Below are 14,852 nucleotides of genomic sequence, written 5' to 3' on the forward strand. Positions count from 1 at the left end.
ATATTTTTTTTTTTTTTTTTTAATTTATTTTTTCTGTGTTGGAGATTGAACCCATGGCCTCATAATTTGCTAGGCAAATTCTCTATCATTGAGTTACACTCCTAGCCCTTAGCTTTTTAAAATTGTTGGGTTCTATTTGTAGATATTTTGTTAAGCATTTTTGTGTCCATTCTCTTGAGGGATATTGGTCTATAATTTTCTTTTCTTGTAATATCTTTGGTAGGGTTTTTTTTGGGGGGTGGGAGCTTGAACCCAGGGCCTTGTGCATGCAAGACAAGCACTCTACCAACTGAGCTATATCCCTGCCCTCTTTGGTATGTTTGAGATTAGTTTTACATTGCTTCATAACAGAAGTTAGAAAATATTGCTTCATTATATTGCTGAAGAATTTTGTATAAGATTTGTGTCATTTCTTCCTTATATGTTTGGTAAAATGTATTGGATGATGTGAATGTTGTATGAAGATTTTTAGGAAAAATTTAACTTCTTTGATAGATTTAGAAGCATTCAGATCTTCTAGTTGACCTATGTCAGTGTTAGTAAGTTATATTTTTTAGAGAGTTTATCCGCTTCATCAGGGAGTTTGCCCATTTCCATTTTATTGGCATGGTTTTTTTCTAATATTCCCTTGCTATAGTTTTGATATCTATAGGATATTTAGTGATGTCTTCTTTTCCATTTCTGATATTGGCATTTTATATTTTCTTCCTCTCATTCTCTCCCCCTCCTCCTAAATGCAAATGCCATGATTTTATTCTCTTTTATTGCTGAGTATTATTTCATTGTGTATATATACCACAATGGTCTTAGTAGAGGTTTTTCAGTTTCTTCTATCATTTCACAGAATTAGATTTTGGCTTTGTTAAATTCTATTGCATTTTCTTCCTAGTTTATTTGATTTCTGCTTTTATCTTTTTAATTTCCTTCCATATTCTTAGGATTTAATTTGCTTTTCTTCATCTATTTCATTTTTGTAGAAACGTATTACTATTAACCATTTCTTCTTTTTTAATGAAAGCATTGAAACTATGACTTTCCCATTAACCCTTGCATTAGCTGTATCACAGACATTTTGATATGTTTTCATTATCCATAAGTTCAAAATACCTTTTAGCTTTCCTTGTGATTTCTTCTTTTACCCCAGGGTTAGACTACTTAAAAAATTTTAAAATAATTAGATGTTTTTGTAGATATTGTTAAAAAATATTGATAATTTAACTTCTTTGTTGTCAGATAACATTTTTATGATTTCAGTCTTTTGAAATTTATTTATACTTGTCTTATTGCCTAACATACAGTCCATCCTTTTGAATGCTTCATGTGCACTTGGAATGTGCATTTCTGCAATGATAGGTTGTAGTAATCTCTAAATGAAATTTAATGAGTGTAGTCAGTAGTTATACAGGCATTATGTGGACTAACTGATTTTATGCTTAGTTGTTAGTGTTGGGAAAAATGTGTAGAAATAAAATATGTAAATTATAATTGGATAATATTTTTTCATATGATGGTCAGGCTTAGGCCGTCTTTACTATGGCACATAATTTGAAAGAGTTTAACCTCTTCTGTAATGGAATTGAAATCTTCAGAAATATATTGATATAAACATAGAGTTGGGTGCTGGGAGAATTTTAAAATGTTGCAGTTTATGTCTTCAGTCTCCCACAGTCTTTGCTGTGACATAATAGAAGATCTAATTCCTTCTAGCCAGAATATAGTCTGAAGTGATAATGTGAAAGAGTTTTGTTTCCAGAGTGGTATTTCTTTTTCCCCTAAATCCAAACTACAAGAACAAGAGAACATTTTTTCTGTACACCATATAAATACACCACAGATTTTTTTTTGTTTGGAAATTAACTAGAATCAAATAGAAAGTGATACCCAGGGTCCTAGGGTTGTAGTTCAGTGGTAGAACACTTGCCTAGTACATGTGAGTGCACTGGGTTTATCGGCACCACATAAAAATAATAAAATAAAGGCATTGTGTTCATCTACAACTAAAAAAAATATTTAAAAAAAGAGAAAGTGATACCCAGTGTATGCAGTATGACACCATAAAAATTTGATTAATTTTGGAATTGGGATAGTTTAATATATCATGTTATGACTATATTTCTAGGTAGGATACCAGACAAGTAGATAAATTTCAAATGAATCAAATATCTAATATCAAAAATCATAGAAGTACTTTTATAACTTTGGGATGGGGAAAGCTTTTCTAGCCATGACTCAAATTCTAAACTTTAAAAAGGTAGATCTGACTGTAAATGAAGTTCATGTCAGTAAGCAAAAGCAAAAACCACTGGACAAAGACAAAAGCAAAGTCAAAAGAAAAACAACAGGGAAAAATATTCATACCTTATAGCAGATAAAGGACTTGTCCTCCAATGTTTAAAGAACTTCTAGAAATCAAAATTAAAAGACCATCCATTCACTAGAAAAGTATGGGGAAAATAAGGATAGTTCACACAAAAGGAAAGACAATGATCTTGAGTTGTATAAAACATGCTAAGCCTTATACATAATAAAAATGCCAATTAAAACTACATGGAAATATTATTCCTTATCTACAAAATTGGCAAAAATCCCAGTGATAAAACTCTGTCTTTGTAAGGCATAGGAAAACAAGTATTCTCATACCTTGCTGAGTATGGGTTGGTACAATATCTGTGGATGGTACTTCGATATGTTGCAAGAATATAATGTACTTTTAATCATAGAATGTCCTCTTATAGAAATTTGTCCTACTTGCATACATGTAAAATGACATATGTACACAAGTCTTTAATTGTACCATTACTTTTAATAGCAAAATACTGAATACAATTTAAATGTCCTTTCATGAAGTTTTGTTATATCTATGCAATGGCAAACTTCTAGCAATTATAAAAAATGATAAAGTACTTTATATACTGAAATGAAAAGATCTCTAAGACATATTTTTAAGTGTAAAGATAAGATGCAGACAGACCTTATTTATCTCTGGTAATATTTGATTTGAAGTCTATTTTGTGTGTGTGATGTTAATATAGCCAAATTAACTTTTTTGTGTATGATTTTCTTTCAAATTGTGTCTTTATTTGAGAGGGAATCCTTTGCTAAACACATAAAGTTTATAGCTTGCTTTTTAATTGAGTTTGAAAATCTCTGCTAATTGAAATGCTTAATATATTTACATTTAGTGTAATTATTGATTTGGGTTTCTTCTGGATTATGTTATTCCTGGTGAGAGATAGTCAACTTTTCATTGTTTTTCTGTGAGAATGTGTCTTTTTTCTCTGTTTTAAATATTTTCTCTGTATACTTGATTTGTGGCAATTTAAGAATGATGTACCTATGTTTTTGTATCTGCTTGGGTTTATTGAATATTTTAGATCTGTATGTTTTGGTTTTTGATTAAATGTGGGAAATACTTTTTTTTTCCACCATTATTTTGTCATAATTTCCCCCTGTTCTCTTTTTCTTCTGTGATTTCAATTATACATTTGTTACTGAAACTCTGTTCCTTTTCTCCCTGTATTTTTCTGCATTTTTTTTTTTTTGATGATTTCTATTGTCTTAGCCTGGTGAGGCTGTTATTACAAAATAGAGTAGACTGGGGGGCTTTTAAACAATAGAAATTTGTTTCTCACAGTTCTGGAGGCTGGGAAGTCTAAGATAAGGTACTAGCAGATTCAGTGTTTAGTAAGTTCCTGCTTTCTGATTCATAGATGATGCTTTCTAGTTGTGTCTTCACCTGATAGAAGGTCAAGGCCCTCTCTGTGGTCTCATTTGTAAGAGCATTCATCTAGTTGTCTCCCAAAGCCCCCTGCTCTACCAGATACCATTACAATGGGGATTATGTTTCAGCCTATGAATTTGGGATAGGGTACAGGAATTTCAATCTATAGCGTGCATCTTAAGTTCACTGATCCTTCCTTTATTTGTGTCCAATTTGCTATTACTTCCATGGAATGAATATTTGATTTTACATATTGTATTTTTTTTTGTCATAAGACTTCCATTTGCTCTTTTATTCCAGTTTTCATCTCTTTCCTGAATTTCCAGACTTTACAATCTTTTTTTTTTTTTTTAATTTTTTTTATTGGTTGTTGAAAAACATTATAAAGCTCTTGACATATCATATTTCATACATTAGATTCAAGTTGGTTATGAACTCCCAATTTTACCCCAAATACAGATTGCAGAATCACATCGGTTACACATCCACATTTTTACATAATGCCCTATTAGTAACTGTTGTATTCTGCTACCTTTCCTATCCTCTACCATCCCCCCTCCCTCCCCTCCCATCTTCTCTCTCTACCCCATCCACTGTAATTCATATTTCTCCTTGTTTATTTTCCCATTCCCCTCACAACCTCTTATATGTAATTTTGTATAACAATGAGGGTCTCCCTCCATTACCATGCAATTTCCCTTTTCTCTCCCTTTCCATCCCACATCCTGTATCTGTTTAATGTTAATCTTTTCTACCTGCTCTTCCTCCCTGCTCTGTTCTTAGTTGCTCTCATTATATCAAAGAAGACATACAATCTTTACAATTATTACATACTTTTTGTTTCTTAGAGATTTAAAAAATTATCATGGTTAAAATTTTCACTTACTAATTTCCTTTACTAATTTCAGGATCTGGGTCATCAATAGGTATGTTTCTATTAACAGATACGTTTCTGTTAACTTTTTAAAAAATCTTTGTTGTGAGTCTCATATTCCTGTTTATTTGTATGTCAAGTAATTTTTTATTGTGTTGTAGATATTATATGTAAGTGATAATTTGTAGAGACACAGGTTTTTCTTTATCTTCTGATAAGAAAGAAGACAGTTAAATTAGTGGCAAATTCCTTTGATGTTTTACAGAGGCTTCATATAGAATGTAAAAAGGAAGGTCTTTTTTGCGTTTGGCCTTAGTCTTAGGGGAATATCTCATGGTTCTGAGATATGGTTTTTACTTCTAAGACATGGCAATTATGAGGTTCCTGAGGAATGCCTGAGATTATTACTAATCCCCTTAAATTTGCTGAGATTAAAATTCTAAACTACCTATGGTAGATAACTGGTTAAATCTCTGCTAAGATTCCTTCTGTTTCCCTACTCCCCCTCAATTTCTTTAGTCTTGCTTCACATATGCACAATAAGGGATTAGCCAAAGATTTGAAAAAAGTATATGCAGATTTTGGCAGTCTCTATTCTGTGACTCCTTGTTTTGGAAGATTATTCCTTAGTTTCTAACCACTATGGTAAACTCAAACTCAGTCCTCTAACTCTTTGGGCAAATAAGGTTATATATTTCCTTTGTGCCATTTAGATTGTGTTGTGCCTTTAGAAGAAAAGCTAGACAAATGTGCAACCTCATGTAATATGGTTTTCTTCTTTTAAGTGTTGAGTGCCTTCAAGTTTTGTCCTACTTTCAGTTGTTCTTGTGTACCTTTAAAAAAAATTTTGTCCAGAATTTATTGTTTCATATCAGTAGAAACTTTTGCCTGATAAAAGATAATTCGTCATTCCTGGATGTCGGAGTCCAGCTCCAACAGGGGGTCTCAGGAGAGAACGGATGGTGAGGAGTTGGCGAAAGGCGGGTGGAAAAACAACACAGACACCAAAGTGAAGGTGCTGATCCCAATCTTTACTTGTGAAGTTGATCATATATACTTTTCATTTTGGCAGGCTCACAGTACTTTGTGGTTACAAAACAGGAATCATTATTCAAAGAAACAAAATATTACCTAGCTACAATTAGATAAGAAGAATGTCTCTTGGCTTAGGCATAAGCAAGCATTTTTCCTTTCAGTTCGCATTTTGCTTTGAGCTGTTTCTGTTTAGTTAACTTTTAATAATAGTTAGAAATGTCCCAGACTATTGGCCTATACCTTGACTATTCTTTCTTGACTTACTGACTAGAACTGGTGCCATGGTTACGGCAAGTGGTTAACTTGTTATTAATTTTAATCAAACAAGAGTAAGAGCACAAACCATTGTGCACAGGAACAAGAACGAGTTGCCCAGTACTAAGCACTAATCTATCTTCTTAACATTAATTCTTCTTCTCTAGATTTTAATTTAATTTCTCAAAAACTTCCTTGACAGGAATACAGGGAGTTTTTCATTAGACATTAACAATTTATATTCCACAGCTGAATCATTGCATTTAGAGCAAACAGATCTATTCTTTAGAAGTAGTTGCATTAATTGGGAAAGTCATGTTTTTTTCCCTTCATACTTAATGGTCATATGAGAAGTTGCAACTATACTTATTAAAGGAATACAAAAACAAACCAGCCCATTCCCAGAAACATACTGCACTCCTCCAGAGGATGGATGCCTTGCACCATCCATCTCAGTAGGGCCTTGCCATTGCCTGAGTCAGGGGAGGGGCGCAGCACCTGGATGCTGTTAATTTTTTGTCTCAAATAAAATAGTATGTAGGGATAAACAATGCTAGGTAAGCACCCTCTGTTTCTTTTCTTTGGCTTGTTCACCATTTGTCCCTGAAACAATGCTCTGTTGATTAAAAAAATTATATTCATATTTCCCTTCCCCATGAAGTTATCCTCAGAAAAGCAGAACTTCCTGTAGATTTGCCATTTATTATTATGATGTTGGGCTAAATTATTCCCTGAAGTCACTGGAAATTTGAATGTAAACATTTGTAAATAGCCCAGTTTTGTTTTTAAATGAACACTTACATAGTACTTAACTTGTGCTATGTCTAAGCATTTTATATATAAATAAATTAATCCATTTAATAATCTATCAGTCCAGTGAGAGTGGATATGATGATTAGCTCCATTTTCCAATTAGGAAACTGAAGCAAAAAGAAATTAAGCTAGGAAGAGGGAAAGCCAGGATTTGAATCCAGGCATTCTGGTACTATTAGAGTACTCTTTTATTACTTACTTTTTGAGATGGGAGTCTCCCTGTGTTGCTCAGGCTGGTTTTGAACTCCTAGATTCAAGTGATCCTTACACCTCAACCTTCTAATTATCTAGGACTTGAGGCACATTTCACCATCCCTGGCGGTCTGTACTCTTTAGCTACTGTGCTCTGCTGCTTCTTCTCCCAGTTTATGCTGCCTATACTAATTATTCTCTGGGTATGTAACTGTTAATATTTATGAATTTTTCAAAATTTTTAATAGTGTCTATCTGTTGGTTTATAAACCATATCAAAGAACAGGAATCACATATTCTCTATTGTGATATATGCCCCCAAAGACTTAAGCACAACTTCCCCATAAATCTTGCGGATAAATACTAGACAATATTAATCATTTTTCTTCTTTTTTCACAATATTGTATTTATATTTCTTAATCAGTACTCATTTCTTCTGCCTTGTATTGCAACTAGTATTTCATAGATTTGACATTCCAATTAGGTTGTAAGATCATTGAAATAGAGACCATGCCTTCATCATTTTTGTAGACATTTGTTTCTACCCTAGCATCTAGCCGATACCTAGTAGATTATGCTATTCCAAAAATGTAATGGCAAAAATATACTTTTATTTGCCAGCTTAGAATCTTTGTATATCCATATATGTATGTACATATTTTGTTTATAATAGGAATAACTTGTTTTAGTGTCTTACTTTTACTTTGAACGTTCCACAGTCCTTCCATACTTACTAATTTCTTCTAATTTTTAAATTTATTATGGTCATTAACCCATATTAATTATACAAATTCATGGGATTCACTATGATATTTTCATACAGGCCTATATTGTGCATTAACCTTTTTCTACCTTCTCTCCCTTCCCTCTCGTTCCCTTCTTAGTTCCTAATAATTTCTCTCTTACTTTTAGATCATCTTTTTTTTTTTTTTAGTTTCCACATATAAAAGATACCATGTGATACTTGGCTTTCTGTGTGTGACTTATTTCACTTAATGTTGTGATATCCTCCAGTTCAATCCATTTTTCCTGCAAGGACAGAATTTCATTCTGTAGGGCTCTATTGTGTGTGTGTGTGTGTGTGTGTGTGCGTATGTATGTGTGTGTATATATGTGTATATATATATATATATATATATATATATAATGTTTTCTTTATCTGTGCAACTATTTATTGTCATGTAGACTGATCCCATATCTTGGTTATCATGAATAATGCAGCAATAAACATATGGTAGTTCTGTTTTTTAGTTTTTTGAGGAAACTCCATACAGTTTTCCACAGTGGTTATTATAATTTATATAATCTCCAATAGTGTAGATGGCCTTTTATTTTTCCACATCCTTGCTAGCATTTGTTTGTTTGTTAACGGTCATTCTCACTGGAATGAGAATATATCTTATTGTAATTTCAATTTACATTTCCCTGATGGCTAAAGATATTGAGCATTTTTATATATTTATTGTCAAAATTGTATTTTTTATTTTGAGATTCTGTTCAAATTATTTGTCCATTTTTTGATTTGAGTACATTTTGTTATTTTTTTTTAGTTCTTTATAATATTCTATTAATCCTTTGTCTAATGAATAGCAGGTAAAGATTTTCTCCCTTTCTGTAGATAGTTGCTCTCTGTTGATTGCTTTATTTGCTGTGTAGAAGCTTTTTAATTGGATGCAATCCCATTTGCCAATTCTTTTTGCTTCATGTGCTTTTGGAGCTTATCCAGAAAATTATTGACTGTGCTGATGTCTTGAAGCATTTTATGTTTTTCTCAGTAGTTTCAAAATTTGAGCTCTTACATTAGGGTTTTGATCCATTTGGAGTTGGGTTTTTTATAGGTAGAGAGATAGGGGTCTCCTGTATATGGATATCCAATTTTCTAAGCACCATTTATTGAAGAGAATGCCTTTTCTTCATGTGTATTTTTGTCAAGAGATCAGTTGACTGATCAGTTCTTTCTTTTGCTTCATTGGTCAGTGTTTCTGTCTTCATGACAATTATCATGTTGGTTTTATTAATACAACTCTTGTGTCCTGAAATCTGGTATTGTGATGCCTCCAGCTTTGTTCTTTTTTTCAGTTTTGCTTTGGCTATTTTCTGCTGTCTTTTTATGGAAAAAGTGTGATGAGCTTTCATTTATTCATTCAGTAAATGTTTTAGAGTACCTGCCACGTGCCAGGTATTGTTCTAGTTATTTAGTTTGTATCAATGCACAAATCAAATTCTCTCTTTTCATGTAGATTACATTTTTTGAGAAAGTAAAGATAACAAAAATAAATATTGTGTTGTGGTATTACAAAGAAAAATAATAAAGATATAGAATGTGATGGAGAGTACTATTTTAGATTGTGTGATCTGAGAATTCTAAGAAGAAGTGATAATTGAATAGAGACCTGAATTTTTATAGGATCTGAGGAAGTCCCACATTTTTGTCTGAACAACCTGGTGAATATTTAGGGAGGAGTAAGAAGTTTTTGTGTACTATTGCATGGTAGAAGGACTATAGATAACACTAATGTACTTTATATTTCAAAAAGCTAAAAGAAAGGTTTTGAATGTTTTCACCATAAAGAAATGATAAGGATTTGAGGAAATGATATGTTTAACCTGATTTAAACATTATATAGTGGTATATTTTTATTGAAATACTCATGATACTCCTTAAATGCATATTTTTATATTTAATTTAAAATAAATTTAAATTTATAAAAATGTATGATTGAAGTTAAATGTTCATGTTTACTTTACAGGTATTGGTTTGCCTTGAAAAAGGGTTACCACGTGGCTTTCAAATGTAATAGCAAAACGAATAGCTTCACCAAAGAGCAAATTGATCAACATAAAGAAGTTATAGATAGAGTGACTGATTTGAGCATGCTCAGGCTATTTGAGACCTACCTGGAAGGCTGCCCACAACTTCTTCTTCAGCTCTATATCTTTCTGGAACATGGACAAGCAAATTTTAGTCAGTGTAAGTCTTTATTAACACCATGTTAGATGTTGGATGCCACTGAAATCTTATATCAACTATATAACTCTCAGGCAGGTTTTAGAGTTTTCAATCCTTTAAAAATTGTTTTTTGAAAATTAAATTCAGTAATATGGTTCAGATATTAAAAAATATAAAGATATATTGCCTCCTTTTCTCTTCTTCCTATTCCTTCCTTTGTCTACCAAGAAAGGAAATCACTGCTGAAGGAAGGCTGACTGTATAATGAGATGTTAAGATCAGGCAAGCTGACTGAAAATTCTAGTCATGCCAATTATTAACATCAGTAATTCAAGAAAACCTTGTAAACATGTCCCCCTATGTTTAACCTAGATGTATTCTTAACTCAACTTTTCCTTAGATCCCCAAAATGCCCAAAGCCATTTCAGTTTTCTAAGGCAAAATATGAGGAGTGTAAATTGGAGGAAGAGACAGGGAATTTATCAACTGTAATTAAAATGCCTTATTTGCAAATTTTATAAAACTATGGCAAAGTGAACACATTGCTAGGACTTTGCCAGGCTTGAAGGAGATTGAGCAAGTGAGGGTCCTTGAAATTTAAGTTTTACTACCTTTGTGATAAATCCACCTCTTAGGTAACAGTATTGATCATCTTTAAACATTTTTTAAAAATTTTTATTGTTGGTTGTTCAAAACATTACATAGTTCTTGATATATCATATTTCACACTTTGATTCAAGTGGGTTATGAACTCCCATTTTTACCCCGTATACAGATTGCAGAATCACATCAGTTACACATCCATTGATTTACATATTGCCATACTAGTGTCTGTTGTATTCTGCTGCCTTTCCTATCCTCTACTATCCCTCCTCCCCTCCCCTCCTCTCCCCTCTTCTCTTCTCTCTCTACCCCCTCTACTGTCATTCATTTCTCCCCCTTGTATTTTTTTCCCTTTCCCCTCACTTCCTCTTGTATGTAATTTTGTATAACCCTGAGGGTCTCCTTCCATTTCCATGCAATTTCCCTTCTCTCTCCCTTTCCCTCCCACCTCTCATCCCTGTTTAATGTTAATCTTCTTCTCCTGCTCTTCGTCCCTACTCTGTTCTTAGTTACTCTCCTTATATCAAAGAAGACATTTGGCATTTGTTTTTTAGGGATTGGCTAGCTTCACTTAGCATAATCTGCTCTAATGCCATCCATTTCCCTGCAAATTCTATGATTTTGTCATTTTTTAATGCAGAGTAATACTCCATTGTGTATAAATGCCACATTTTTTTTTATCCATTCGTCTATTGAAGGGCATCTAGGTTGGTTCCACAGTCTTGCTATTGTGAATTGTGCTGCTATGAACATCTATGTAGCAGTGTCCCTGTAGCATTTTTATGTTTAATATGAATACTGAGGTTTCTAGGGAAATCATCAAAGAATAATATCAGAGCATATCATTGAAGGATGTGGGTTATTAAGTTGAAAGATTGAATAAAAATGGCTCGCCAAGCTCATTGTTATCATTTCAGCAAAGCAAAGATAAAATTCTAGAAGATTTGAGAAGGAAAAAAATGATCACTTACTAAAGATAGAGAAACCAAATGGCATTAAACATTCTTAACTGTAACAGTTGAAATTGGAATAACAGTGACGATTTCAAAGTTTCAATGGAAAAAAAATCAACTTTTTAATTCTATTTTTAACAAAACTGTGTCTCAAGAGTGAGAAAGGAGGGGCTGGGGTTGTAGCTCAATGGTAGAGCACTTGCCTTGCATGTGTGAGGCACTGGGTTTGATTCTCAGCACTGCATATAAGAAAAATAAAAAAATAAAGGTTTATCAACAACTAAAAAGAAAATAAAATAAAAAATAAAAAAGAGTGAGAAAGGAATAAAGACTTTTTGAGCCATAACATGGTCTCAAAATACTTAGCTTTTGTGCAACATAAGAAGGAATGAGAATCAGGAAATAGGACATCAACACAGAAGAGAGGTGAAGGGAAGTTCTGGGATGATAGGAAGCAAGCCTCAAGAATAAGCAGCCTAGGGCTCTGGTTATAACTCAGTGGTAGAACACTTGCCTAGCATGTGTGAGGCCCTGGGTTCGATCCTCAGCACCACATAAAAATAAATAAATAATAAAATAAAGGTATTAAAAAATACAATAGCATTATTAAAAAAAAAAAAAAAAAGAATAACCAGCCTAGAGCAGGAGGATGGTAGTAGAAAAAAATTGGAGGGGGAAATAAAGGAAAAGAAATGACAGATGTATACACAGAGGTTTTCTCAATCAGTTTGAAGTATTTGCTAGGAAATAGGGATAGGGTAAAAAAAAATTAAGCAAGTGAGCAAAAGCAGAGTTTACTGCAGAAAAAAATGTAATGTTTTAAAGAAAATAAAATATAATCAGAGTGACTGAGCAGTTAAAAAACCAAGACCAAATCAAACCAAAAGTCCCTGTATACTTATGTAGTTGTAATAAAGTAAAATAAATATTGATTTTACCAAATGTTGTGATGTTGCTCTTTTAGAAAGAGATAAATGGAGGCTATGTGGAATGCACATGTATACTAAAATGTCTTCTTTCTAAATAGGAAATCAGTAAACAATGTTTAAAACAGATAAGTTAAACATAATGCATATTTTAGGTAGAAATAACTACCTGTCATAGTAGAAACTTAGGAGAATTGATAGTGATTTCTTCTGGGGATTTAAATTAAGTGGTAAGGAAGGGTAGAAAAGGGTACTGCCATTTTTCTAGTAAAGTTTGTAGAAATTTTTAGCTTTTTAAACTATGTGTATGTATTAATTTGGTAGAAATTAAAACCAATTATAAAAATAGCTCATAGGGCAATTTAGGAGAAAGTGATGTTTTAATTCAAATGTTTTTGAATTAAAGAAGAAAAGAAATCCTACTAGTGAGGTCCATTGTGTCATGTGCCAAAACCAAGAAAGAGTATACAGAGACATTTTTCAGGTCCTGTTCTCATTATCCTCATCAGTAGATAAATTGTTGTAAGTCTAGCTATCATGTAGACTTCCAGTGGGGCTTAATTAAAATTACTAGCACTCTGTATTCTCTAAATTATTTCATTTTAGTTTTCTGATGCTTTGCTTTTGCTTTATGGAAGTCCCTTGCTTTAACTGTGGGGCTAATAATAACTTGCATTTCCAAAATAGTAATGAATTTATTCTTCTGTTCCTTGTTAGGGAAAAATGGAGTAAAGATGTCAAACCTATAGAAGTTTGGTTTTAGAGCATATTTGTTCATTTGAGTCATTATCTTCAGGATATGAAAACTTGAGCTTGTTAATGTTTTATACTTATGTTAAATTTTCTTTTTAACTGCTCCTCTTCTTTGCACCATGAAGCTGTACCTTGTGAATTAGGTATATATTCAAGGTCAAAATTAAAATGTCGAGAAAACTTAGGATTATACTTGTTTTTAAACAACCAGAGTATGCAGTTCCCATTATTCCAATTGCTTAATAAAATTTGTTCAGTGAATTATTCAGAAGCACTTCAAAGCAGCCTGATGGTAGTGGATTAGTATACCAACTTTGGAATCAAGAAAATTTAGATTCAAATTTCAGTTCTATAATTTTTTAGTTATGTGACTTTGACCAAGTAATATATTTTGTCAAGCTCCAGTTCCCTCACATGTAATATGGGAATATTATCTCCAAGGATTAGATAAGTAAATTGCCTGAATGTGTTTGTGAGACTCTGTGTATACAGATAAAGCATTTATGGCATCTAGTAATATAATATTGCTGTTACTATTCCTGTAACAATAGGTCTTTTTTATTTTTTGTTTTGTAGATGCAGCTATCATGCTTTCTTGCTGTGCCATTTCTTGGTCAACTGTTGATTTTCAAATAGCTTTAAGAAAATCCTTGCCTGATAAAAATCTCCTTAATGGATTCTGTCCCAAAGCCACCTATCTCTTTTACAAGTTGTTTACATTATTGTCTTGGATGCTTAGTGTTGTACTTCTATTGTTTGTAAATGATAAGGTTGGATTATTTATGTTGTTATTACTTTGGATTGTAGGTTTAATATGGGCATGTAAAGAACAAACTCAGTTTTGTAATTCCAAAAGTATGGAATTCTTATATAGAATTGTTGTTGGATTTATTCTTGTCTTTACATTTTTTAATATTAAGGGACATAATACTAAATGCCCAATGTCTTTTTATTATGTTGTAAGAGTGCTGACCACACTGGGTATATTGATTGGGTTCTGGGTTTATCCACTTTCTATTTTTAATTCAGATTACTTTGTACCTATCAGTATCACTTTAGTTCTTTCTCTTCTCCTTGGGATTATTTTTCTTATAGTTTATTATGGGGTTTTTCACCCAAATAGAAGTGAAGAAACAAAATATGATGAAACTGATGGAAGATATGTTCAAAGAGATTGTAGAATGAAGTATTTCCTAATGGAATAAGCTATTAATTTATAAGATATGTTTTATTGTTATTTGTTTCATTGGTTAGTAAAGAAAAATATGTGTTATGTGTGTATTGTCTCTTTATTTTTGCTACCTTTAATTTGAGAATGGTTCTGGTACATTAATTTTGAATGTGAGAGAACATAATGATATTTTATTATTTAAATTATTATTATTTGTGTTTTTTGTGGCTCTGGGGATTGCATCCTGGGCCTTGTGCATGCTGGACAAAGTATTATACCACTGAGCTCCACCTTCTGCCCTCTTATTTGGTTTTGAAGGTCTTGAGTACAAAGATGTTTTCTTACTGTATCTGGTAAAGCTACCATCTTGAGCCTGAAATGGAAGAAATAATCTAGTTCCCACAAAGGCTGGCCTTGAGGTATTCTCCAGGTTTTCTCTGATTGTTCCTAAAATTGCTCTACCTGTTGTGGAGAACTCCAAAGGGAACAGAAGAGCAGAACACCTTATTCTTCTTTTCTTTACTGTCTTGATTCATTGCATGTATTTTGAGTTGGGGACAGACTAAGTAGAAGAAAAGGGAATGGAGGGAAGGTGAAGAAATTAA

At 32.5% G+C, this 14,852-nt stretch overlaps 1 protein-coding gene across 1 annotated transcript in view; it reads left to right on the forward strand.

Annotated features, from left to right (window-relative positions):
* Xkr9 (XK related 9) overlaps positions 1-14,335 on the forward strand; it is a 29,862-nt gene extending 15,527 nt beyond the window's left edge. The window contains exons 3-4 of the mRNA XM_015485860.2: positions 9,642-9,862; positions 13,653-14,335. Coding sequence (XP_015341346.1) covers positions 9,642-9,862; positions 13,653-14,281 — 850 coding nt within the window. The 3' untranslated portion in view covers positions 14,282-14,335. The remainder of the gene's footprint in view (positions 1-9,641; positions 9,863-13,652) is intronic.
* Positions 14,336-14,852: the final 517 nt, after the last annotated feature.

Source organism: Marmota marmota, unplaced genomic scaffold (genome assembly GCF_001458135.2).
Source record: "Marmota marmota marmota unplaced genomic scaffold, marMar, whole genome shotgun sequence".
Lineage (NCBI taxonomy): Eukaryota > Metazoa > Chordata > Mammalia > Rodentia > Sciuridae > Marmota > Marmota marmota.